Here is a 24,504-nt window from a genome sequence, read left to right on the forward strand (position 1 = left end):
AAAGTACAGCAGAAAATGCATACACCCTATATAATGTAGTAGTATAGGCTAGTAGAATAAAACTGAGGCATACCCTATACCATGGTTCAGGGCAATGCCAAATAGTCTCATACTCACTATCCTAAAGGGGTAAAGCAGATGTATAGCAGGGTACCAGGAGGGGTAGGTTATTGGCAAGATAACCCCATGCGTATCGCCCCCATAAAGGAGGCTTCCTCAGGGGAAAAAGACAGGTCCTGTCTTTTTTCCCCTGAGGAAGCCTCCTTTATGGGGGCGATACGCATGGGGTTATCTACATTATGCTGCTCTCAAATGGGATAACAAAAACCTTGTGACAGATTCCCTTTAAGGCCCCATACACATTAGACTAATGTCAGTCAAACCAGCTGATATTGATGGGTTTGTATCGGACAGTCTAATGCATATGGAGGCCTTCGACTCTATCCCCACAGGTGATGTTGGTGGAGGTACGGTATCCAGTATGCTTGATTTCTGACTGCCGATTGTTTTGTGCTCTCAGACAAAAGCAGACGCTCAACTATCATTCAACAACAGTTGTCTGAGGTGTATAGGGGGCTTAATCCTCTGCATGTAACCTCCACTTTTCATCGTTTTTTGTCTAGCACAAACTAAAGGCCGCTTTACACGCTGTGACATCGCTCAAGTGATCTCGTTGGGGGTCACGGAATTTGTGACGCACATCCGGCCGCTTTAGCGATGCCGTTGTATGTGACACCTATGAGCGATTTTGCATCGTTGCAAAAACGTGCAAAATTGCTCATCGGTGACATGCGGGTCCATTCTCTAATATCGTTGCTGCAGCAGTAATTAAGTTGTTCCTTGTTCCTGCGGCAGCACACATCGGTACGTGTGACACCGCAGGAACGAGGAACCTCTCCTTACCTGCCTCCCGCCCGCAATGCGGAAGGAAGGAGGTGGACGGGATGTTACGTCCCGCTCATCTCTGCCCCTCCGCTTCTATTGGGCGGCAGTTCAATGACCCAGCTGTGACGTCGCTGTGACTCTGAACGAACCGCCCCCTTAGAAAGGAGGCGGATCGCCGGTCACAGCGACGTCGCAGGGCAGGTAAGTAGTGTGACGGGTCTGGGCGATGTTGTGCGCCACAGGCAGTGATTTGCCCATGTCGCACAACCATTGGGGGCGGGTACCCACACTAGCGATATCGGTCACGATATCGCAGCGTGTAAAGCGGCCTTTATATACATACGTTGAAACTATGGGATACTATGTGTTCTTTGTCTAACCTGTGGTCTTAAATAGCGAAATACTGTATATGATATACATAGTACAGGTCTATCAATGGTTTCTGGATCTTTGTCTTGTTGCTGCAATAACCCAAACTGTATTCATTGGAAAGTGCTTCTGGAGAACCACAAAGTGTTTTCTCCTGCGAGACAATTATCTTCCTAACCTTGAGATGCCTTCAAGTTGTTTATGCTTCAACGTAACTAGCCAAACCATTTCTCCACTGTACAATCTACACCAAAGTGTAATGATACTGAATCAATCTGAGTGTCAGCTATGCATTGTCAGTCAGACTTGGCATTTTTTATTGTATAATTCTAGATACAGTTGAAACCAGAAGTTTAAATACACTATCTAAAAAGACACATATGGATGATTTTCTCACTATCTGACATGAAATCAGAATAAATCTTTCCCATTTTAGGTCAATTAGGAACCAAAATTATTTATATTTGCCAAATGCCAAAATAATGAGAGAGAGAGAATGTTTTAAGGCATTTTTATTACTTTCTGGAAAGTCAAACGTTTACATACACTAAAGGGTGCTTTACACGCTGTGACATCGCTAACGATATATCGTCGGGGTCACGTCGTTAGTGACGCACATCCAGCGCTGTTAGCGACGTGTGACACCAAGGAGCGATGATCAACGAGCGCAAAACGTGAAAAATCGTTGCTCGTTGACACGTCGCTCCTTTTCCAAATATCGTTGCTGCTGCAGGTACGATGTTGTTTGTCGTTCCTGCGGCAGCACACATCGCTTGCGTGACACCGCAGGAATGACGAACATCTCCTTACCTGCGTCCACCGGCATTGAGGAAGGAAGGAGGTGGGCGGCATGTTACGGCCACTCATTTCCGCCCCTCCTCTGCTATTGGACGGCTGCCGTATGACGTCGCTATGACGCCGCACGAACCGCCCCCTTAGAAAGGAGGCGGTTCGCCAGCCATAGCGACGTCGCACGGAAGGTAAGTCCGTGTGACGGGTGCTAGCGATGTTGTGCGCCACGGTCAGCGATTTGCCCGTGACGCACAACCAACAGGGTCGGGCACGCTCGCTACCGATATCAGTACCGATATTGCAGCGTTTAAAGTACCCTTAAGAGTACTTTGCCTTTAAACAATATGGGGCAATCCATATGATGATGTCATGTCTTTGGGAGCTTCTAATAGGTTTATTGGCAACATCTGAGCTAATTAAAGACACACCTGTGGATGTATTTTAATGCACACCTGAAACACACTGCTTCCTTGTGTAGCATCATGGGAAAGTAAAAAAAAATCAGCCAATATCTCAGGAAGAGAAATGTGGACTTGCACAAGTCTGGTTCATCCTTGGGGTCAATTTCCAGATACTTGAAGGTGCCTCATTCATCTGTGCAAGTAGAAACAAAATGGGACTGTCCAGCCATCATACCGCTCAGGAAGGAGACGGGTTCTGTATACCAGAGATGAACGTGCTTTGGTCAGATATGTGCATATCAACCCTAAAACAAAAGCAAAAGACTTTTTGAAGATGCTAGCGGAAGCTGGTAATATTGTGTCATTATCCACAGTGAAACAAGTACTGTATCTACATGAGCTGAAAGGCCACTCTTGCAGGAAGAAGGCATTACTCCAAAAAACCCCATAAAAAAAGCCAGATTAATGTGTGCAAATGCACATAGAAATAAAGACCTTCATTTTTGGAGACATGTCCTGTGGTCTGACAAAACTAAAATTGAACTGTTTGGCCATAATGACCATCATTACTTTTGGAGGAAAAAGGGAGAAGCTTTAATACCTAAGAACACCATCCCTACTGTGAAACACGGAGGGTGGCAGCATCATATTGTGGGGTTGATTTGCTGCAGGAGGGACTGGCGCACTTCACAAAATAGATGGCATCAAGAGGAAGGAAGATTATGTGGCAATATTGAAGGAACAACTCAAGACATCAGCCAGTAAATTAAAGCATGGGCGGTTATCGGTCTTCCAAATGGACAATGACCCAAAGCATACTGCCAAACTGGTTACAAAGTGGCTTAGGGATACCAAAGTCAATGTTTTGGAGTGGCCATCACAAAACCTTGATCTCAATCCTATTGAAAATTTATGGGCAAAGCTGAAAAGGCATGTGTGAGCAAGGCAACCTACAGATATGGCTCAGTTTCACCAGTTCTATCATAAGGAATGGGCCCAAATGCTTACCAACTATTGTGAGAAGCTTCTGGAAGGAGATCCATCCAAAACATTTGACCCAAGTCATACAGTTTAAGGGCAATGTTACCAAATACTAATGAGATATATGTAAACTTTTGACTTTGCAGAAAGTAATAAAAATGCCTTAAAATATTCTCTATTTATTCTGGAATTTGGCAAATATAAATTATTTTGATTCCTAATTGACCTAAAGCGAGAAAGGTTTATTCTGATTTCATGTCAGGTAGTCACTGCTGGATTAAAAAAATATCCCAATCCGCTCTGGTGCCCATATAAGTCAATAGGGACCAGAATCCGGAGATTAAAAACGTTTGTGGCGGGGATAGGGGGGGTAGGAGCACATGCGGTGTGTACTCACTCAGGCTTTATCATGGCGGCAAACGCTTTTCCCTTCTGGAGCCGACAATTCAATATTCACTACTTTGCCCGCCCACCGTCACGTGTAATTGGTTGAAGTTAGATGCGACCACACCCTGAGTGGCAGCGTGTGAGCTGACTGCAACCAATCACAGGCGGCAGGACGCCGGTGAGCGGGCAAAGCAGTGCAAGTGTCTGCAGGTCAGTATGGTGTTAAAAAATAAATAAAACAATCGGCGCAGGGACCTGTATGCTGATGACAGCACATCCTGTGGCTGCAACCCAAGCTGTCAGGCTTTATCTGTGCTGTGTAACAAGTTCCCAGAGTCACATGTGGGAGGTTTTGCCGGGTGATGCCATGGCAGACTCACACGAGTTCCTTGCAAGTGTGATTCCGGTCTAAGAGAAACCGCATGCGGCTTTTTTTGTTTTATTATTTAAATAAATAATTAAAAAAAAACGATGTGCGGTCCAAATTTTGATACCCAGCCATGATAAAGCCGGCTGGGGGCTGGTATTCTCAGCTCGTTGCCACCCGGTATTGCCGCATCTATTAAATGTGACAATCCCGGTGCTATATCAGTTCTTCCTGTTGCCCTGGAGCGGTGACAATCGGGGTAATAAGGGTTTAATAACAGTGCACAGCTGCTACTAAACCCTAGTTCAATAATGGCACAAGCGTCTATGAGATACCTGCATGATTAACCTGTACATGAAAGTAAAGGAGCACAAACAGAGAAAAAAATCCTTTATTTGGAATAAGAACTAACAGAGTTAAATAGATGGGTAGAGTGCTCAAAAAGGGATTAACATGTAATCTCAACCCTATTTTAAAATGTGCAATTTTTATTAATGTTCATTAAAATGTACCCACAAACAGACACACAAACATATAAATGAGAATGGATCACGTTATCCTTGTAAATAACCAAGGAGTTTTATATACACACTCACTTTAGGAAAGGGAAGGGAAACTAATATAGCCCTATAAGGGTAGTGTATCCCTACCTAACAACGGAGAGTATGACACCATAAGTTACCGGGCGCCCCCGTTCCACGTCGGCTCTCCCTCTGCCTGACCCTGTTATATGGATGGGATGGAAAGCCCTATAGTGCTGCTTACACAGTACAATATATATATATGAGTTCCCAAATGGTAATACTCCTCCCTATATTGTTTTTCTTAGATCAAGAAGGTATCAATTTACTGATCTATAACCAGGAATTCCTATTCATGGTACTAGCACTGTACAAGACGTATAGACTTCTATTCCTAATAGATTATCTTTATGCAAGGTAGTGATCCATAAGAGTTATTTACAGCCACATATGTTAAGGGTGGTATACCCCAAAAGTATATTACAGTCACCTAGAGTCATATCACAAGGGGCTAAGATAATTTCCCTATTATACCCCAGGAGCTGAAAGAAAAATGGGATACAAACACCCCTGCAAATTACTGTAAAATAGAAAAGGTTGCTCCAATCATATTCTATATAATATAGTATAACAGGGAGATGAATTACTTCCCTGAGAAGCAGGAATCCAGGCCTACCAGGCCTCAACGCGTTTCTCCTCTCCCTTCAGAGGTTCATCAGGAGGCTAAGGGGAAATGGCAGTGGGTCCTGTTCAGTAACAATCCATGGCTGTGATCCATTCTCATTTATATGTTTGTGTGTCTGTTTGTGGGTACATTTTAATGAATATTAATAAAAATTGCACATTTTAAAATAGGGTTGAGTTTATTTGGAATAAAATACAAAAACACACCCTCCTTCACCACTTGAATAACACCTTACATAGCCCTCCAGGTACGGCGTAATCCACACAAGTTCCCACGCCGCATCCAGCTTTGCTACATCTGAATATCACAGAGAGAGGCCATAGAGAATGACCACTTTCTGTGAGCTCCAGAGAATGAATGAGCTTCGCAATGAGCGATGACATCACTCAGGTAATTTGCCGTCACAGCTGGAGGTTCCCACAGTCCTTCACCTGTGATCACAGGTAACCTGACCTCAGGTGGAGGTCACTGAGTTCACAGACCTGCATCTCCTAGCAGACGATCGCAGTTTTTATGGCCAAGAAATGCAGATTTGGTGCTGAAATTTTTACACCATATTCCTGCACCCAATCTACACCTGCTGGAAAAAAAACCCACGGTTTCTGCCGCATTTTTTTGCAACAATTTTTGCCGTATTTTTTTGCCAGGAGGTGCACATTTGGTGCTGAAATCGTCTGCTCCAGATTTCAGCACCAAATTTACACCTGCTGGTAGAATTTTTTTTTCCATTTTTGGGTCAAGGGATGCAAATTTTGAGCTGAAATTTTTACACCATATTCCTGCATCCAATCTACACCTTCTGGCTAAAAAAAACGAAACGTGTTTTTTTTGCCGCATTTTTTTGCCACAGTTTTTGCTGCGTTTTTTGTTTCGACTTTTTGCGGCAATTTTTGCCGCGGTTTTGAGCCAGCAGATGCACATTGGGTGCTGAAATCGTCTGCACCAGATTTCAGCACCACATTTGGACTTTTTTTGTTACTTAAAAAAACTATGTGCGGTCCCCCCAATTTTCATCCCCAGCCATGATAAATGCAGCTGGGGACTGGTAGTCTCAGCCTGAAGCCGCCCAGTATTGCCGCATCTATTAGATGTGACAATCCTGGTGCTATACCGGCTCTTCCCGATTTGCCCTGGTGCGGTGGCAATCAGGTTAATAAAGGGTTAATAACAGCACACAGCTGCTATTAAACCCTAAGTTTATTATGGCACAGGCATCTATGAGATACCTGCATCATTAACCTGTACATGAAAGTAAATAAGTACAAACACAGAGAAAAAAAATCCTTTATTTGAAATAAAATACAAAAACACACCCTCCTTCACCACTTTATTAACTCCCAACACCCTGCAGCTCCGGCGTAATCCACACGAGGTCCCACGATGACACATCCAGCTCTGCTACATCTGACAGCAGCCATAGAGAACGACTGCCAGCTGTAAGTGTAGCCTATGACTGAGCCGCGATGACTGCAGGCAGACACTGTCACAGGTTCGGGGCGCGTCTGCCTGCAACCAATCACAGACGACAGGACGGCCGGTGGGCGGGGAGAGCACGGAAAACTGTGAGTATACGATGAGTCTATTGCGCAGTACAGAAAGTGAATGCGCAACCCGGAAGCAGTGTGCCACCATGACACTGAAGGCTGCTTTACATGGTACGACCGATTGTGCAATTTCACAATCGATCGTACCCGCCCCCGTCCTTTTTGCGTCACGGGCAAATCGCTGCCCGTGTCGCACTAAGTCAGTAACCCCCGTCACACATACTTACCTCTCGTGCGACCTCGCTGTGGGCGCCGAACGTCCACTTCCTGGAGTGGGAGGGACGTTCGGCGTCACAGCGACGTCACACGGCCGCCGGCCAATGGAAGCGGAGGGGCGGAGATGAGCGGGACGTAAATATCCCGCCCACCTCCTTCCTTCACATAGCTGGCGGCGGCCGCGTGACGCAGATGAGCTGCTGTTCATCGTTCCCGGGGTGTCACACGGAGCGGCGTGTGCTACCCCGGAAACGATGAACTACTAAATTAAATGATATTATGGAACTTTAGCGAGCAGTACACGACTCACGATTTGTGAGCGATACTGCGTCGCTAGGAGGTGTCACACAGGCCGGCATCGCCAGCGATGCCGGATGTGCGTCACAAAAACCGTGACCCCGACGATCTATCGCACGATAGATTGTCTGGTGTAAAGCAGCCTTGAGTCTCGGTAAGTATGAAACGCTGTTTTAATTCTGTTTTCTTTATTTTTCAATTATTTTCCCCAGTGCTGGATCCGGATCGTGAACTCGGAATCCCGGGCCCAGGTCCGGCACCTGGGTGTCTTTGGATCCGCTCAGCCCTAGTCTTTATAGATAGTGTATGTAAACTTCTGGTTTCAAGTGTATGTACTAGTAAAGCAATGGACATGTCTCTCTCACGTCCACCCTGAAACACTAAACCAGAAGAAGCCATTGCAGTGATATTTGTATGTGCTCACTGAACTGCTTGTCTCATTTATAAAATGTTGTCATTCAGTTGTTCCATTGAAGCGGACAGGGCAGTGCGAGTTCATCCAACTAATTAAACCTCCAGACAGTGTCTAGCCACATTTGGATTGAAAAGTATTGACAAGGATTTGGAGCAAAGAGTGGGAGTAAAGCACATTTGAGAATGAGCACATTTTCTGGACAGTAACATATGCATTCCTAAATTAAACCTTGTCCAAAATGGTAATCAGGTCCCTGGCTAGTTCCCGGAAAGATCCGCCAGGGGCAAAGCTCATCTGTGATACTTATCAACAACACTGCTGGATTATACTTGAAATATATCTCTCTGACAGCTAAGTATCACCTGACATCAGCAGCCTTGGCAGAGCAGATAGAGGCATGTGCATTGTGACTGAGAATCAGCCCTATGATTTCCCCACTCCATGGATTCTCAGGTCAAATAAGTCTCAAGATACTTAGCCCTATTTCCCATAATTGTCAAGTGTCAGAATGGACACTATATCGTATAGGCTCATTAACTTCATGCTAGGCTTTAGCCAAAAATCCGGTCAATCCTATAATGCGAGTAACAGTTGTCCATTCCACACCATTGTATAGCTATAGAATATAAATTATTTTTCACAAGGTTACACATACAGTAGATATATAATATCGGGACTTTTTCCATTTATCTACCATAACTGCATAAATGTAAAAAGAAAGATCATATTGCGGTGGATGCTAATCCCATTTCTGACCACCAAATGATGTATGTGTTACGCTCACCGAGGAGCGGCGAGCATCCGGAGGTGGACCCACTGGACCGTGCACCGGACTCCCCTGAGAAGGCGACCAGCAGCAAACCCCTATACAGGGACTGTGCGGCGCCTTCCCAGAAGGCCTAAATGCACGGCAGCCAGGAACCGGTAGTAGGAGTCTCTGTAGGGCCAGGTGTAGCAAGGTTGTGAGGTCCACAGCCGGCAGGACACGGAAACTGCACCGGAGATGTTCACAGCAGGTGACGTCCGCCGCAGGTACGGCACGGATAATGTCCACGGCAGGTAGGGAACGGTGACGTCCACTGTCGGTATGAGCGGTGACGTCCCCAGCCGGAATGGTACGGATGGCACTACAGTGAGACAAGGGATTAGAACCAGGTATCAATGCACAGAAAAACAGATAACAGCACAAGGGGTCTGGACACTGGCAAGGCTCTAATGGAAGTGTTGCTCGGGCGCCTGCTGCTGGGGGAGGTGAACCTAAATACCCATTAGGTAACAGGTGACCTCTGAGGTCACTTCCAGAAAACGGGGCGTACCGCTTTAAGAAAGGGGGTGTGGCCTCGCGCGCAGCCTAGAGTCACTTACTGCAGCTCTGTGTAAGGAAGGGAGACAGGAAGAGGCTGCAGCATGCCTGGGAGCAGGAGCACCGCCTGCAGAGCCATGGGACCGGTAAGAGGAAGGCCGTCGCTGCCTGGGGCTATGACTGGGAGTGCTAGTGGGAGCCATGCTGGGACTGGGCACATGTGAGGGAACGCGCCCCCCCCGGGGTCTGGTGGGACCAGGCGCAACAGTACCCCCCCCTGAAGAACCCCCCTCCTCAGGAAGCTCCGGTGGAGACGAGGAGCATCCACGTCCTCCGCAGGTACCCACGTCCTCTCCTCAGGACCGAACCCCTTCCAGTCTACCAGATAGTAGGTTCTACCTCGGACCTCCTTAGCCGCAAGGATGGCTTTTACCTCATAGACGTCGTCATCACCAACAGGAGGAGGCGTAGTACCAGGATCACTGTGCAAACGGCTCAGGACCACCGGCTTGAGGAGGGACACATGAAAGGAGTTCGGGATGCAAAGTGTAGACGGCAGCTTCAACTTGTAGGACACCTCATTGATCCGTCGGAGCACTTCAAAGGGACCAATAAAGCGGGGACCCAGTTTGTAGGACGGCATCTTCAGGCGGACATACTTGGATGAGAGCCAGACTTTATCTCCGGGTTGAAAGAAAGGAACATCCAGACGTTTCTTGTCAGCGTGTTTCTTCATGCGGACAGAGGAATGTTCCAGAGCCGACTTGGTCTCAGCCCAGACGGCGGAGAAGGACCTCACAAGGTCATCAGCTGCAGGGTTGCCTGAAGAACATGTCACAGGGCACGGCACTTTGGGTCGCTGTCCATACACCACCTGGAACGGGGATTTAGCAGAGGACTCACTGTCATGATTGTTGTAGGAGAACTCGGCCCATGGAAGCAGGTTGACCCAGTTGCTATGGTGTTCGTCCACGAAGTGGCGGAGATAATTAGTCAAGACTTGGTTAATGCGCTCCACTTGCCCATTGGACTGAGGGTGGTAGGCAGAAGAAAAGTCCAATTGTACCTCCATCATTTTGCCGACTGCTCTCCAAAACCGAGCGGTGAACTGGACCCCTCTGTCGGACACGATATGGAGAGGCAAGTCGTGAAGCCGGAAGATATGTTGAATGAATAAGTCAGCAAGAACCGGAGCGGATGGTAGCCCGGAGAGTGGTGTGAAGTGGGCCATCTTGGAGAACCGGTCCACCACCACCCAGATGACTGTGCAGCCAGACGATTTTGGCAGGTCCGTGATGAAATCCATGCCGATATGTTGCCATGGAGCGGATGGTACGGGTAAAGGAAGCAAAGGGCCCACCGGAAGAGTCTTCGGGACCTTGTTCCGGGCACAGGAGGAACAGGATGAAACAAAGTCCTGGATGTCTTGACGTAGCCCTGGCCACCAATAATATCGGGATATCAATTGCAGAGATTTCTTTTGACCCACATGACCTGTTATTCAGGAAGAGTGTCCCCACCGGAGTACACGTTCCCTATCGACCTCAGCAACAAACGTCTTACTGGGAGGAAGGTGGTGCATGTCAACTGGTGCCACCATTAGCTTGGAAGGTTCAATGATGTGCCAAGGTTCATCTTCCTGATCCTCTAACAGGAATGATTGAGACAGCGCATCAGCTGGACGGAAAGGCAGAACAAAATCAAAGCGGGTGAAGAATAATGACCATCGGGCCTGTCGGGGGTTCAGCCTGTGGGCTGTCTGGAGATATGCCAGATTCTTATGGTCAGTATAGATGGTAACTGGATGTAATGACCCTTCCAGCAGGTATCGCCACTCTTCCAGGGCCAGCTTGATTGCCAGCAACTCACGGTCTCTGATTGAGTAGTTTCGTTCTCCTGGGGAGAAAGCCTTAGAAAAGAAGCCACAGGTTACTGTCTTACCCTCTGACGTTTTCTGTGTAAGAACCGCACCGGCTCCGGATGAGGAAGCATCTACCTCAAGGATAAACGGCTTGTTAGTGTCGGGTCTGTGTAAGGCTGGAGCAGAAGCGAAGGCTCGTTTAAGGGACATGAACGATTCTTCAGCTTCCAGGGTCCATTTCTTAGGGTTCTCCCCTTTGCGAGTGAGAGAGGATATGGGACGCACCAGAGACGAGAAGTGTGGAATGAATTGCCGGTAATAGTTGGCGAATCCCAGGAATCGCTGGATAGCCTTCAACCCTTCCGGACGGGACCAATTCAGTACGGCTGATACCTTATCAGGGTCCATCTTCAGGCCAGTATCAGAGACTATGTGGCCAAGGAAGGGTAGCGAGGTCTGCTCAAACAGGCATTTCTCGAGTTTGGCGTAAAGGCGATTCTCTCTCAATCTCCGCAGGACAAGACGGACATGTCTTCGGTGGGTATGCAAGTCCGGAGAGAAGATAAGGATGTCGTCTAAATACACAACCACACAGGTGTATAGAAGGTCACGGAAGACGTCGTTCACGAACTCCTGGAAGACCGCTGGAGCGTTACTGAGCCCGAAGGGCATCACTCGATATTCATAGTGCCCATCCCGAGTGTTGAACGCAGTCTTCCATTCGTCTCCCGACCGAATGCGGACCAGATTGTACGCACCCCGGAGATCTAATTTGGAGAAGATCTTGGCACCTTGAAAGCGGTCAAACAGTTCCGGTATCAGGGGTAGCGGGTATCTGTTCTTCACCGTGATCTTATTCAATCCGCGGTAGTCATTGCAAGGCCTTAGACCCCCGTCCTTTTTCCCCACAAAGAAGAAACCCGCTCCGGCAGGAGAGGAGGATTTTTGGATGAAGCCTCGTGCTAGATTTTCCTTCATGTAATCAGACATGGCTTGGGTCTCTTCTCGGGAGAGAGGGTAGATGCGCCCACGCGGAGGGGTTGCCACGGGGAGCAGGTCGATGGGACAATCGTAGGGTCTGTGTGGCGGCAACGTCTCAGCCTTCTTCTTGTCAAAAACATCGGCATAGGCCCAATAGGCAGTGGGTAACCCGGGAAGGGTGACCGGTTTAACGGGTCGGTGCGGAGGATGCACTGGTTTCAGGCAGTTGCTGTGGCAAGACTTACCCCATTGCAGGATGTCTCCAGAATCCCAGTCCAGTACTGGCTTGTGCGACCGAAGCCAGGGTATTCCCAGTAGTAGGGCATGCGTCATGCCAGGGAGTACGTGGAAGGCGATGGTCTCAGAGTGTAGCAACCCCACTTGCATAGTACAGTTCTCCGTGATGTACCGGATGGGTTCGGATAGCAGTTTTCCATCCACGGAAGAAAGACTGATGGGGGTAGCAAGACATCGGACGGGAATCTGGTGTAGGTCCACCACGGCTTGTTGGATAAAGTTCCCGGCAGAGCCTGAATCCAGGAACGCATGCTCTGACAACCAGATGGAACCACAGGACAGGGATACAAGTACATGGAGAAAAGGAGAGGACTTGGCATGACCTAGGGTGGCCTCTCCGATGGACCCTAGGCTCTGTAGTTTCCCGGCTTTACTGGACAGTCCTGAATCAGATGTTTGGCACTTTCGCAGTAGAAGCACTCTCCTGCAATTCTCCGATTCCTCTGTCGCAGTCTGGACTCACTGACGCGATCGACCTCCATGGGCTTGTGCGGAGCAGTAGGCCGGGTGGAGGGAGGTGACATCGGCCTTTGGAAGGTGGGTGCAAGGCGCGGGGTTCTTCTCGCCTGGGTGACTTCTCTGGCACGCTCTTGGAAACGGAGATCAATACGGGTAGCCAGAGAGATCAGCTCTTCCAGGGTGGTAGGTACATCCCGGCCGGCCAGTTCATCCTTGATTTTACCGGATAACCCTTCCCAGAAGGCAGCTACCAAGGTGTCATTGTTCCACTTGAGTTCGGAGGACAGAGTGCGGAATTCGATTGCATACTGTCCCACGGTGAGATTCCCCTGGTGGATTCTCCTGAGCGAAGAGGCAGTAGACAAGAGACGGCCTGGCTGATCAAACACCTTACGGAAGGTGGTCAGAAAGACGGACAGGACTTGAACGGTCGGGTCATTCCTCTCCCTGAGCGGATTCATCCAAGCCAGAGCCTGACCAGTCAGATGAGACATGATAAATGCGATTTTCGAGCGATCAGTCGCTCGCTGCAGTGGCGACAGCTCAAAGTGCAGGGAGCACTGGTTTAAGAAACCGCGACACAAACGGGGATCCCCTCCATACATGAGTGGGGAGGCCAGGCGGGAAGGAGACATGCATGTCGATAATCCCGCAGAGTCGGGGGTTGTTGAGGAGGCCGGATTCTGCAGGGCGTATAGACGGGAATCCACGGACGCCATATATTCGGCCATGCGTCTCTGGGCCTCATGCTGGCGGGACAGTTCCTTCTGTAGTTCACTTAACTGGGAGCCGTCGGAGGATCCGGAGGTTTGCATGGATGCCAGACGGGATTCCACAGACTTCATGTGAGCCACTAATCTTGCTTGGGTCTCGCGCTGGCGGGAGAGCTCCTGTTGCAGGTTAGTCAGCGGGTTAACCTTGATCCCGGCGGAGTCCATGGCCCGAGCAAACTGTTACGCTCACCGAGGAGCGGCGAGCGTCCGGAGGTGGACCCACTGGACCGTGCACCGGACTCCCCTGAGAAGGCGACCAGCAGCGAACCCCTATACAGGGACTGTGCGGCGCCTCCCCAGAAGGCCTAAATGCACGGCAGCCAGGAACCGGTAGTAGGAGTCTCTGTAGGGTTGTGATGTCCACAGCCGGCAGGACACGGAAACTGCACCGGAGATGTTCACAGCAGGTGACGTCCGCCGCAGGTACGGCACGGATAATGTGCACGGCAGGTAGGGCACGGTGACGTCCACTGTCGGTATGAGCGGTGACGTCCACAGCAGGTACGGCACAGATAATGTCCACGGTAGGTAGGGCACGGTGACGTCCACTGTCGGTATGAGCGGTGACGTCCCCAGCCGGAATGGTACGGATGGCACTACGGTGAGACAAGGGATTAGAACCAGGTATCGATGCACAGAAAAACAGATAACAGCACGAGGAGTCTGGACACTGGCAAGGCTCTAATGGAAGCGTTGCTCGGGCGCCTGCTGCTGGGGGAGGTGAACCTAAATACCCATTAGGTAACAGGTGATCGTTTTCATTTCCAGAAAACGGGGCATACCGCTTTAAGAAAGGGGGCATGGCCTCGCGCAGCCTAGAGTCACTTACTGCAGCTCTGTGTAAGGAAGGGAGACAGGAAGAGGCTGCAGCATGCCTGGGAGCAAGAGCAGCGCCTGCAGAGCCATGGGACCGGTAAGAGGAAGGCCGTCGCTGCCTGGGGCTGACTGGGAGTGCTAGTGGGAGCCATGCTGGGACTGGGCACATGTGAGGGAGCGCGCCCCCCCCCCCTGGGGTCTGGTGGGACCAGGCGCTACAGTATGCAAACAATATGATTCCAAAATTGCTTTATTCTAAATGCATTAAAGCTGTACTCATTGTGTCTTATAAAAGCACCACCAACGCGTTTCCAGCATTACATGTTTCCTAAAGGCCGCTTTACACATAACGACATCGCTAACGAGATGTCGTTAGGGTCACGGAATTCATGACGCACATCCGGCCTTGTTAGCGTCGTCGTTGCCTGTGAAACGCACGAACGACCGTTAACGATCAAAATTACTTACCTAATCGTTGATCGTTGACTCATCATTCCTTTCCCGATTATCGTTGCTGTTGCAGGACGCAGGTTGTTCGTCATTCCTGCGGCAGCACACATCGCTACGTGTGCCACCGCAGGAACGATGAACAACCTCGTACCTGCCGACGCCCGCAATGAGGAAGGAAGGAGGTGGGTGGGATGTTCGTCCCGCTCATCACCGCCCCTCCGCTTCTATTGGGCGGCTGCTTAGTGACGTCGCTGTGACGCCGAACGAACGGCCCCTGTTGTGCGCCACGGGCAGCGATTTGTCCGTGACGCACAACCGACGGGGGCGGGTACACTCGCTAGCGATATCGCAGCGTGTAAAGCCCGCTTTAGTCATAGAGTTAAGACAGTTAAGGCCGCTTTACACGCAACGACATCGCTAACGAGATGTCGTTGGGGTCACGGAATTCGTGACGCACATCTGGCCTCGTTAGCGACGTTGTTGCGTGTGAAACGCACGAACGACCGTTAACGATCAAAATTACTTAACTAATCGTTGATCGTTGACGCGTCGTTCCTTTCCCGATTATCGTTGCTGTTGCAGGACACAGGTTGTTCATCGTTCCTGCTGCAGCACACATCGCTACGTGTGACACCGCAGGAACGAGGAACCTCACCTTACATGCGGCAGCCGGCAAAGAGGAAGGAAGCAGGTGGGCGAGATGTTCGGCCCTCTCATCTCCGCCCCTCCGCTTCTAATGGGCAGCCACTTACTGACGCCGCTGTGACACCGTACGAACCTCCCCCTTAGAAAGGAGGCAGTTCGCCGGCAACAGCAACATCGCTAGGCAGGTATGTGTGACGGGGACTAATGATATTGTGCGCCACGGGCAACGATTTGCCCGTGACGCACAAACGACGGGGGCGGGTGCGATCGGCAGACACATCGCTGGCGCTAGTAATGTCGCTTTGTGTAAAGTGGCCTTTAGAGGAACTTATTATCAGGAACATCAACCAATCATATGTAAAGACAAGATCCTACAGTAATTAATCACAAAACTTCAATAATACATGAATAACTGATCCACAAACAATGGTTCCAATGAATAACTATACAAAGTGTCAGTTTTGAAATTCGTACCTGTAGGTTTTACTTAAAACTAAAAGCCAATGTTTTTACAAGCTAACCACTGGCCCCCAGCCAATACTATTTATTCCCTATGGGTAGCTATTGGGGGCCAAATAAATTTGTTCAAATTATTCCAGTTTTCAAGGGGAAAGTAAGAATATCAAATGCAGATTAACCACAAGAGGATATAATGAGGTTGCTATCAATGATGCATATAAGAAAGTTTTAAAACAAATCTCATTATGTGGGAAAAGAAAGATGAGACAAAATAAAAAATGTGAATAGAATGAATGAATGTATGAAAACATACTTATCTTCAGCACTCATTACAGTCCCCAAATGATCCAGTTAAAGAATACCGGTACATTCCTATTTTATATTAGGAGAATGCCCTTAAAGGGATTCAATTTTTTAACACCTAATCTGAGAGCAGCATAACATAGGGGCAGAGATCCTGATTCCAGCGACGTGTGACTTACTGGGCTGCTTACTGTAGTTTTGATAAAATCACTGTTTTATCAGCAGTAGATTATCATTACAGGACTACTTGGCCTGCTGCCAGGTATTCCAGCATATTCATGAGATCTGTATAACTGCTAGATCTGCAACACAGAAAACAGTGATTTTATCAAAATGAAAGCAAACAGCTCAGTAAGTGACATCGCTGGAATCAGAGTCTCTGTCTCTACATTATGCTGCTCTCAGATGAGGTAGCCAAAACCTGGTGACTGATTCCCTTTAATAAAGCATTAGAAAAGGAATAAAGATTTGTGGCAAGAAAAGATTGCTCTTTAGGAAATATTCTTTATCTTACTATGTATAGGGATTCTTAACCCAGCTGTTCTGTTCCAATATACTATACACTTGTATTGCTCCCGGGTCACTATGACCCGATTTATTAAATCTTGATTTTAGATACTCTAACGCAATTCTTTTTATACCTTTTGCTTACTAGACTGTATGGGAACATGTTTGGAAATAAAAAAAAAAAAGAAAAATGAAATTGAAATCTTTTTTTTTTTTTTTTTATTCAGAAAAAACTTAGTAATAAGCAAAACGAAAAATAGCAAACTACACATATGTGGTAAAAAAAAAAACCAAAACAAGCAAATCAAACATTTTGTGAAAAAAATTAAAGATAATAAACACTTCAATTTGAACATATTCACATGGTAATATTACTTTATGTATTCTTGCATGAAGAACAATAAACATGGGCTTTGCATAAGAATTTTTTGCATCTAGAACAAGTAATACTTGTTTTATTATCACAAGAATAAGGGCAATAGCTGCACCTTTTTCTTTTTATTCTCGGAGCACCGCTGGTTGGTAGAGGCCATGGGGGTAGAAGTGGTTGTGGAGGCCATGGTTTCATTTTCCTGAGCATGTTGCTGGATGCTCTGTACAAGGCAATGTAAACACATTGAGTCTTTCAAATGTAAATAACCCCCTACTTCAAAAAAACAGGTGGAGCCAAGGAAAAAAAAACAGCTCTTAGGGTACCGTCACACTTTAGCGACGCTCCAGCGATCCCACCAGCGATTTGACCTGGTCAGGATCGCTGGTGCTTTGCTACATGGTCCCTGGTGAGCTGTCAATCAGGCAGATCTCACCAGCGACCAGTTACCAGCCCCCAGCCAGCAGCGACGTGTGGAAGCGATGCTGCGCTTGGTAACTAAGGTAAATATCGGGTAACCAAGCAAAGTACTTCGCTTGGTTACCCGATATTTACCTTGGTTACCAGCGCACACCACTCCCTGCACTCCTAGCCAGAGTACACATCGGGTTAATAAGTAAACCGCTTTGCTTATTTACCCGATGTGTACTCCGGCTACGTGTGCAGGGAGCCGGCACTGGCAGCCTGAGAGCGGCGTACGCTAGTAACCAAGGTAAATATCGGGTAACCAAGCAAAGGGCTTCGCTTGGTTACCCGATATTTACCTTGGTTACAGCTTACCGCAGGCTGTCAGAAGCCGGCTCCCTGCTCCATGCACATTCAGATCGTTGCTCTCTCGCTGTCAAACACAGCGATGTGTGCTTCAAAGCGGCAGAGCAACGTCCAAAAAATGAACCAGCACTGTGTGTAACGAGCAGCGATCTCACAGCAGGGGCCAGATCGCTGCTCAGTGTCACACACAGCGAGATCGCTAATGAGGTCACTGGTACGTCACAAAAACCGTGACTCAGCAGCGATCTCGCTAGCGATCTCGCTATGTGAGAAGTAGCCCTTGGCTGAAATAAGTTTGTCAGCTTTGCAGACAGTATGCACTGACCTATAGCTTACAGAATCACACAGTAATAGCACTAAGTACATGTAAAAAAATAAAATAAAAGTATTCCTTTACAATATACAATCTACAGTACCAACAGAATTGAATAAGAAAATTATAACCAGCTAGATACCTGTAAAAAGCCAAGATACAGCCTGGAACAGAGATGTGTACAGAGCTGCTGTCCAAAGAAACTGAAAGGTCAAATGGCTAAAGGCCCCTTTACACACTGCAACATCGCAAACGATATCGCTGTAACGTCACCGGTTTTGTGACGTTATAGCGACCTCCCCAGCGACATTGCAGTGTGTGAAACACATCAGCGACCTGGCCCCTGCTGTGAAGTTGCTGATCACTACACATCTCTCAGGGCCATTCTTTGGTCCTTTGTTTCCCGCTGTGCAGCATGATCGCGTTAGCGTTAGCGACTTCCCTTTCAAAAACCTGCTTTACAACGTCCCCAATGACTAGCTAGGTCGTTCTGCAGGTCCGTATCGCTGTTGCGTCGTTTTCCAGGTTTGCCTGTTTGACAGCTCACCAGCGACTCACCAGAGACTTTGTAGCGATCCCGGCCAGGTTGGGATCGCTGGTGGGATCGCTAGTGGGATCGCTAGAAAGTCTCAGTGTGTAAAGCTGGGGTCACACTAAACGACAGCGACAATGACGTCGCTGTTACGTCACCATTTTCTGTGACGTAGCAGCGACCTTGTAAGTCGCTGTTATGATCGCTGCTTAGCTGTCAAACACAGCAGCCGAAGCAGCGATCATAACGACACGCGTCGCTGTGCTGCAACATGTGCAGAGAGCAGGGAGCCGTGCACACTGAGCGCTGGCTCCCTGCTCTCCTAGCTACAGTACACATCGGGTTAATTACACGATGTGTACTGCAGCTACATGTCACAGTGCAGAGAGCAGGGAGCCGCGCACACTGCTTAGCGCTGGCTCCTTGCTCTCCTAGCTACTGTACACATCGGGTTAATTACACGATGTGTACTGCAGCTACATGTGCAGAGAGCAGGAGCCGGCGCTGGCAGCGTGAGAGCGGCGGAGGCTGGTAACGAAGGTAAATATCGGGTAACCACCTTGGTTACCCGATGTTTACCTTGGTTACAGCTTACCGCAGCTGCCAGATGCCGGCTCCTGCTCCCTGCTCGCTTCATTACGTCGCTCTCTCGCTGTCACACACAGCGATCTGTGCGTCACAGCGGGAGAGCGACGACCAAAAAATGAAGCTGGACATTCAGCAACGAGCGGCGACCTCACAGCAGGGGCCAGCTCGTTGCTGGATGTCACACACAGCGACAGCGACGGGACGTCGCTGCAACGTCACAGAAAATGGTGATGTAGCATCGACGTCGTTGTCGCTGTGTGTGACACCACCTTTAAGGGGCATGTGTTAGCATATGTGTACTGATAAGAGCAGAGAAAATAAGAACCCTTCTGAAAACAAGGAGATAAGCCAGGAAGACAGATTTACTTAGCAAAAAAAAATAATTTGGAGGCCTTTAGAGCTCAGCTTTACAAAATAAGGCCCTCTTAAGGGCCATTTACACGATGCGACATCGCTAACGATATATCGTCGGGGTCACGGTGTTTCTGACACACATCCGGCATCGTTAGCGACATCGCAGCGTGTGACAGGCCGGAGCGACCTTTAACGATCACAAAAGAGGCAAAAATCGTTTGTCTGTGAGAGGTTTATTTATGAAAAATTGTTGTCTGGTCAGTAGCGATGTATTTCGTCGTTCCTGCGGCATCACACATCGCTATGTGTGACACCACAGGAGCGACGAACATCTCCTTACCTCCGTCCACCGGCAATGAGGAAGGAAGGAAGTGGGCGGCATGTTTCGGCCGCTCATCTCTGCCCCTCCTCTGCTATTGGATGGCTGCCGTGTGACGTCGCTGTGACGCCGCACAAACCGCCCTCTTAGAAAGGAGGCGGTTCGCCGGCAACAGCAACGTTGCAGGGCAGGTAAGTCCGGGTGACAGATGTTAGCGATGTTGTGCGCCACGGGCAGCGATTTGCCTGTGACGCACAACTGACAGGGGCGGGTACTCTCACTAGCGATATTGGTACCGATATCGCAGCGTGTAAAGTACCCTTTACACAGCGCGTTCTGCGCAGTCCGTTCTGTGCAGAATATACACGTGTAGTGCCTAGTGATCTCTCCGGATGCGCTCTACACTTTAGAATAGACTGCGCACCAAAAATAATCAATATAAAGCCATTTTTATGGTGTGCAGATCTCAATGCATACACCCGGCAGCTCATGTGTACGACCCCATTGAAATAATTTAGGAAATAAATAAATTGATATACAATAGTAGATGCAATAAATAGACCCAACTGAGGTTATAACTCCTTTATTTCACTGAAAATCTGGCCTCACAGCTGTAAAAATGATGCCGGGTGACTATGACCCGAACACGACAAGTGTACAAATCGGCGTGTAGCTAAAAGTAAACACAAAAAGAAAAAAAATACTCATAGATAGGTCCCCCAAATGAGGAAACGTCAGGTAACCTCAAGTTTTAGAAACTTATAGAAAAATATCTACAGGGCCACAAAAAATTGTCTACGGGTTACTATGGGCCGAACAGAACAGCAGGGTTAAAAAACACTCTTATTAATGTCAAAAGGATTTTTTTTTAGCTGCAGTGGTAAATAATGCATTGTTTGTGTTTGTAGAAAAGAAAAAAAAAACAGTTGACAGGCTGCAGGGTGCTGTCCACACTATATATACACTCATTCATTTCAAAATACATAATTGAATCTAATGTATGGACTTTAAAACATGCAGTATTTGGCATTTTGGATATACTGATTCAAAACTAAAAAAGCGGATAGCACAACATTTATATAACATAAAAAAGGTAAATGACACAAATAGAAAACATTGATAATAGGCTATGATTTTACGGAATAGAAAAGGCTAAATGTCCAGAAAGAAGGACTGGGAAATAAATACTGCTGTTTAAAGTAATGTATTGGATCTTAATTTTAGATGTGAAACAAGCTGGACTTATGGCTTTCAGAAATTACACGTTATATATTTATTTATTAATTAGGTACAGTATATCACAAAAGTGAGTACACCCCTCACATTTTTGGAAATATTTTATCATATCTATTCTTGGGAGACCAGTAAAGATATGACACTAGGCATGCCCAGACTGCTGTCACTCACAGAGAGGCTCAGTTTGTCCGATTACGGTCTCCAGACCAGAATGATCAAAGCCAAAACATTAACATAGGAATATAGGAGCCACGGAGAGATCAGATTACAAGATCAGGGTAGGTAGCAGAAGTATAATACGTGGAGGGTTAGTTAGGAATAGTTAGGACAAACGAAAGAGAGTCACATTAATAGAAGAAAACTTCTTTATGTCTGTGCTTGAATGCAAGGCATACTGTAGTATCAGTGACTAAGTGTTCATGTATCAGGGATATGCCAGACTGACCTGAACCTTCACTAGTCATAACCTAAATGGTTACAATAAATGGTTTCCTTTAGGCTGGGTCTACTTGATGACCAAACATCACAGTATGGCACTGCTAGAGCTCAACACAATGAAAATGAATGTGGTTGCATAAAGCTGCAGCAACTATGGAACGTAGGTCGCAATTAACAAATTAATGTGTAGTTCCAGCCATGAGCAAGCTAAAGTGAAGAAATTTAAGCAAGTGTGACAACTAGGATTGAGGGAGGATATTTTCTTATTTTGGTTCAAATAGAAATTAATGTAATGTAATTCCTTTTAGCTATATTTTCATTGAGTTAAAAAAGACATGCCCTCTCTCAACCCCCCCCCAACAAGCCTATCCATCAAAGTTGATGGCTGCTCACTCCCCACAGTCTTGCAAGCTCGTTGCCTCGGAGTAACCCTCAACTCTGCTCTATCCTTCAAGCCACACATCCAAGCCCTCTTCATCTACTGCCGACTACAACTCAAAAATATCTCCCAGATTTGTGCATTCCTTAACCAAGAATTGGCAAAAACACTAGTGCATGCCTTCATTATCCCCCTTCTCGACTACTGCAACCTCCTGCTCTGTGTCCTCCCTTTTAACACTCTTGCACCCTTCCAATCTATCCTAAACTCTGCGGCCCGATTAATCCATTTCTCCTTTCGCTATTTCATGGCCTCGCCACTCTGTCAATCCCTTCATTGGCTTCCCATTTATAACTCAGCAGCTTTACTGTACAGCTTGAGACACAATTACTAAAAATTAGTAATTAAATATATGTGAGAAATCATGTAGTACTGACACCAAACCTGTGATGGTTGCCTATAATACTCTTCATCCATTTGTGGCATATTCCAGGTATAGTTCCAACATGCTAACCAGGTACAGAGTTAACAGCTAACATGATACTACAGCTGTTGTATTCTCATCCTTTTTTTTCTTACCCTTAGATAAGAATGGCTGGTCATTTTCGTACATTAATATTTTTATTATCCGCAATAATATCGTAGTTCATTGATGGAATGTATATATGTAATTCTGTGTTAAGATAGGAAACGTGTCATTTTTGGTTGTAATGTGTTATTCCATGTGTTTTTTGGCAGTTGTTTGTGATCCAGGATTGTTTAGCTCAGACAACAGCCTTCAGTGTGAGGTTTGCAAGGACATCACGATAACCCACTATGGAGCAACAGAATGCTGATGGGTAACATTAGACATCATCACACTTCTTATCTTGTCTACCATTACAACTGGACAAGCTCTAACTCATGACTAAGTGACTATCTTCTGCCAATAATATTGATTAAAGCTTTTTTCAACAAAAGTAAATTGTTTTGAATGCTCAGATTTACTTAGTATTGGTACAATATCTTAAATCCCTTTATATTTGTTGATGCAGGTAAAATATATCTTTGTACCATGTTAGCCATTAGACATAAAAAAATTGTTTAAGGGTATGTGCGCACTAGAAAATGGACTTTTCTTAAGAAAAATCCGCACCCTCTGACAGAATACCGCACCCGCGGCAAAAAACGCGATAAAACTGCACCTGCGTTTTTGCCGAGATTTGCTGCGGTTTTGCCGTGGTTTTTCCGCAGGTTGGTCCCTGCGGTTTTTTACCATTATCTATGGCAAAAACCGCAGGTACCTGCAGAAAAGAAGTGACATGCACATTATTTCTGCAGCGGAAATTCTGCGGGTAAATCCGCAGGTATAAAAAAATGCACTGTGCACACAGCATTTTTTTATACCCATAGGTTTTGCTGGGGAATGACTGCAGAAATGTTAGACACATTTTCTGCAGCAAATCCACGGTAAAATCTGCAGTAAATCTGCAGCATGCGCACAGGGCCTAAAAGAACTGAGAGTCCTTAGTGGTTGATACCTTTTAATGGCTAACTGAAAAGATGGTAATAATAGCAAGCGTCTGAGACTACGCCGGTCTCTTAATCAGGCATGGTATAACACAAAATCTGAAAAGTCACATATTTATACACAACAGGACATAGAATGCAGCAGTAAATAAAACAAGTTAAGGCTATGTGCCCACGTTGCGGATTTACCGCGGATTTTGCCGCGGATTTGCCGCGAATTTACCGCGGATTTGCCGAAAATCTGCAGCAGCGGCACTTCCAAGCCATTTCAATGGCATTTTGGAAATGCTGTGCCCATGCTGCGGATTTTTCCGCGGCGGATTTGCCGCGGATTTTGATCCGGAAAAATCTGCAGCATGTCAATTATTGTTGCGGATTTTGTTGCGGATTTTTCCCATGCAAGTCAATGCAAGGTGTAAAATCCGCAAGAAATCCGCAGGTCTGTTCCCACAGGCTCTTTTTCCTGCGGATTTGGTGCGGATTTCGCAAACAAATCCGCAGGAAGTGATGTAGGATAGTTCAGGAAGAGGAAGTTTCACCATTTTGTAGTGTCGAGTAGTGGCAGTGTAGTCGTGTTGTGTCCGGACTCTGGATTGCCAGCTAAAAGCAGCTAGTTACAGGCTGCTTGCTTTTAGCTGGCAAAACAGGATCCCAGGTCTTTTTTCACAATTCTTTTTAAAAAAAAAAAAAATGTGCTCCGCTGTATTTTCACTGTCCAGCCCGATGCAAGCAAGCAACTGAGGGCTGTGCTTCTCAGCGGGATAAGGCTGAAGCATTCTCTGCCCCTCCCGCTGAGAAAAACAGTCCTCAGCTGCCCCTGAAAATGGCGGCTCCGTTGTGAAGCGCCATTCACAGGTGCTGTACCGAGGCTCATCCAGCTGCCCCGATGCATTGGCTGGCTGGGTAATTACGGGGTTAATGCCAGTTTTCTGCAAACTGGCACTAAGCCCGAGGTTCATAATGTCATGCCTGTGTAGACAC

At 47.2% G+C, this 24,504-nt stretch overlaps 1 protein-coding gene across 3 annotated transcripts in view; it reads left to right on the forward strand.

The window, feature by feature from the left end:
• The window catches only part of ZPBP2 (zona pellucida binding protein 2), a 168,615-nt gene extending 145,663 nt beyond the window's left edge, over window positions 1–22,952 (forward strand). For all 3 annotated transcript variants that reach the window (XM_075347669.1, XM_075347672.1, XM_075347670.1), the window contains one exon: window positions 22,753–22,952. In XM_075347669.1, coding sequence (XP_075203784.1) covers window positions 22,753–22,850 — 98 coding nt within the window. In that variant the 3' untranslated portion in view covers window positions 22,851–22,952. The remainder of the gene's footprint in view (window positions 1–22,752) is intronic.
• Window positions 22,953–24,504: the final 1,552 nt, after the last annotated feature.

This window comes from Anomaloglossus baeobatrachus, chromosome 5 (assembly GCF_048569485.1).
Source record: "Anomaloglossus baeobatrachus isolate aAnoBae1 chromosome 5, aAnoBae1.hap1, whole genome shotgun sequence".
In the NCBI taxonomy this organism is placed as follows: domain Eukaryota; kingdom Metazoa; phylum Chordata; class Amphibia; order Anura; family Aromobatidae; genus Anomaloglossus; species Anomaloglossus baeobatrachus.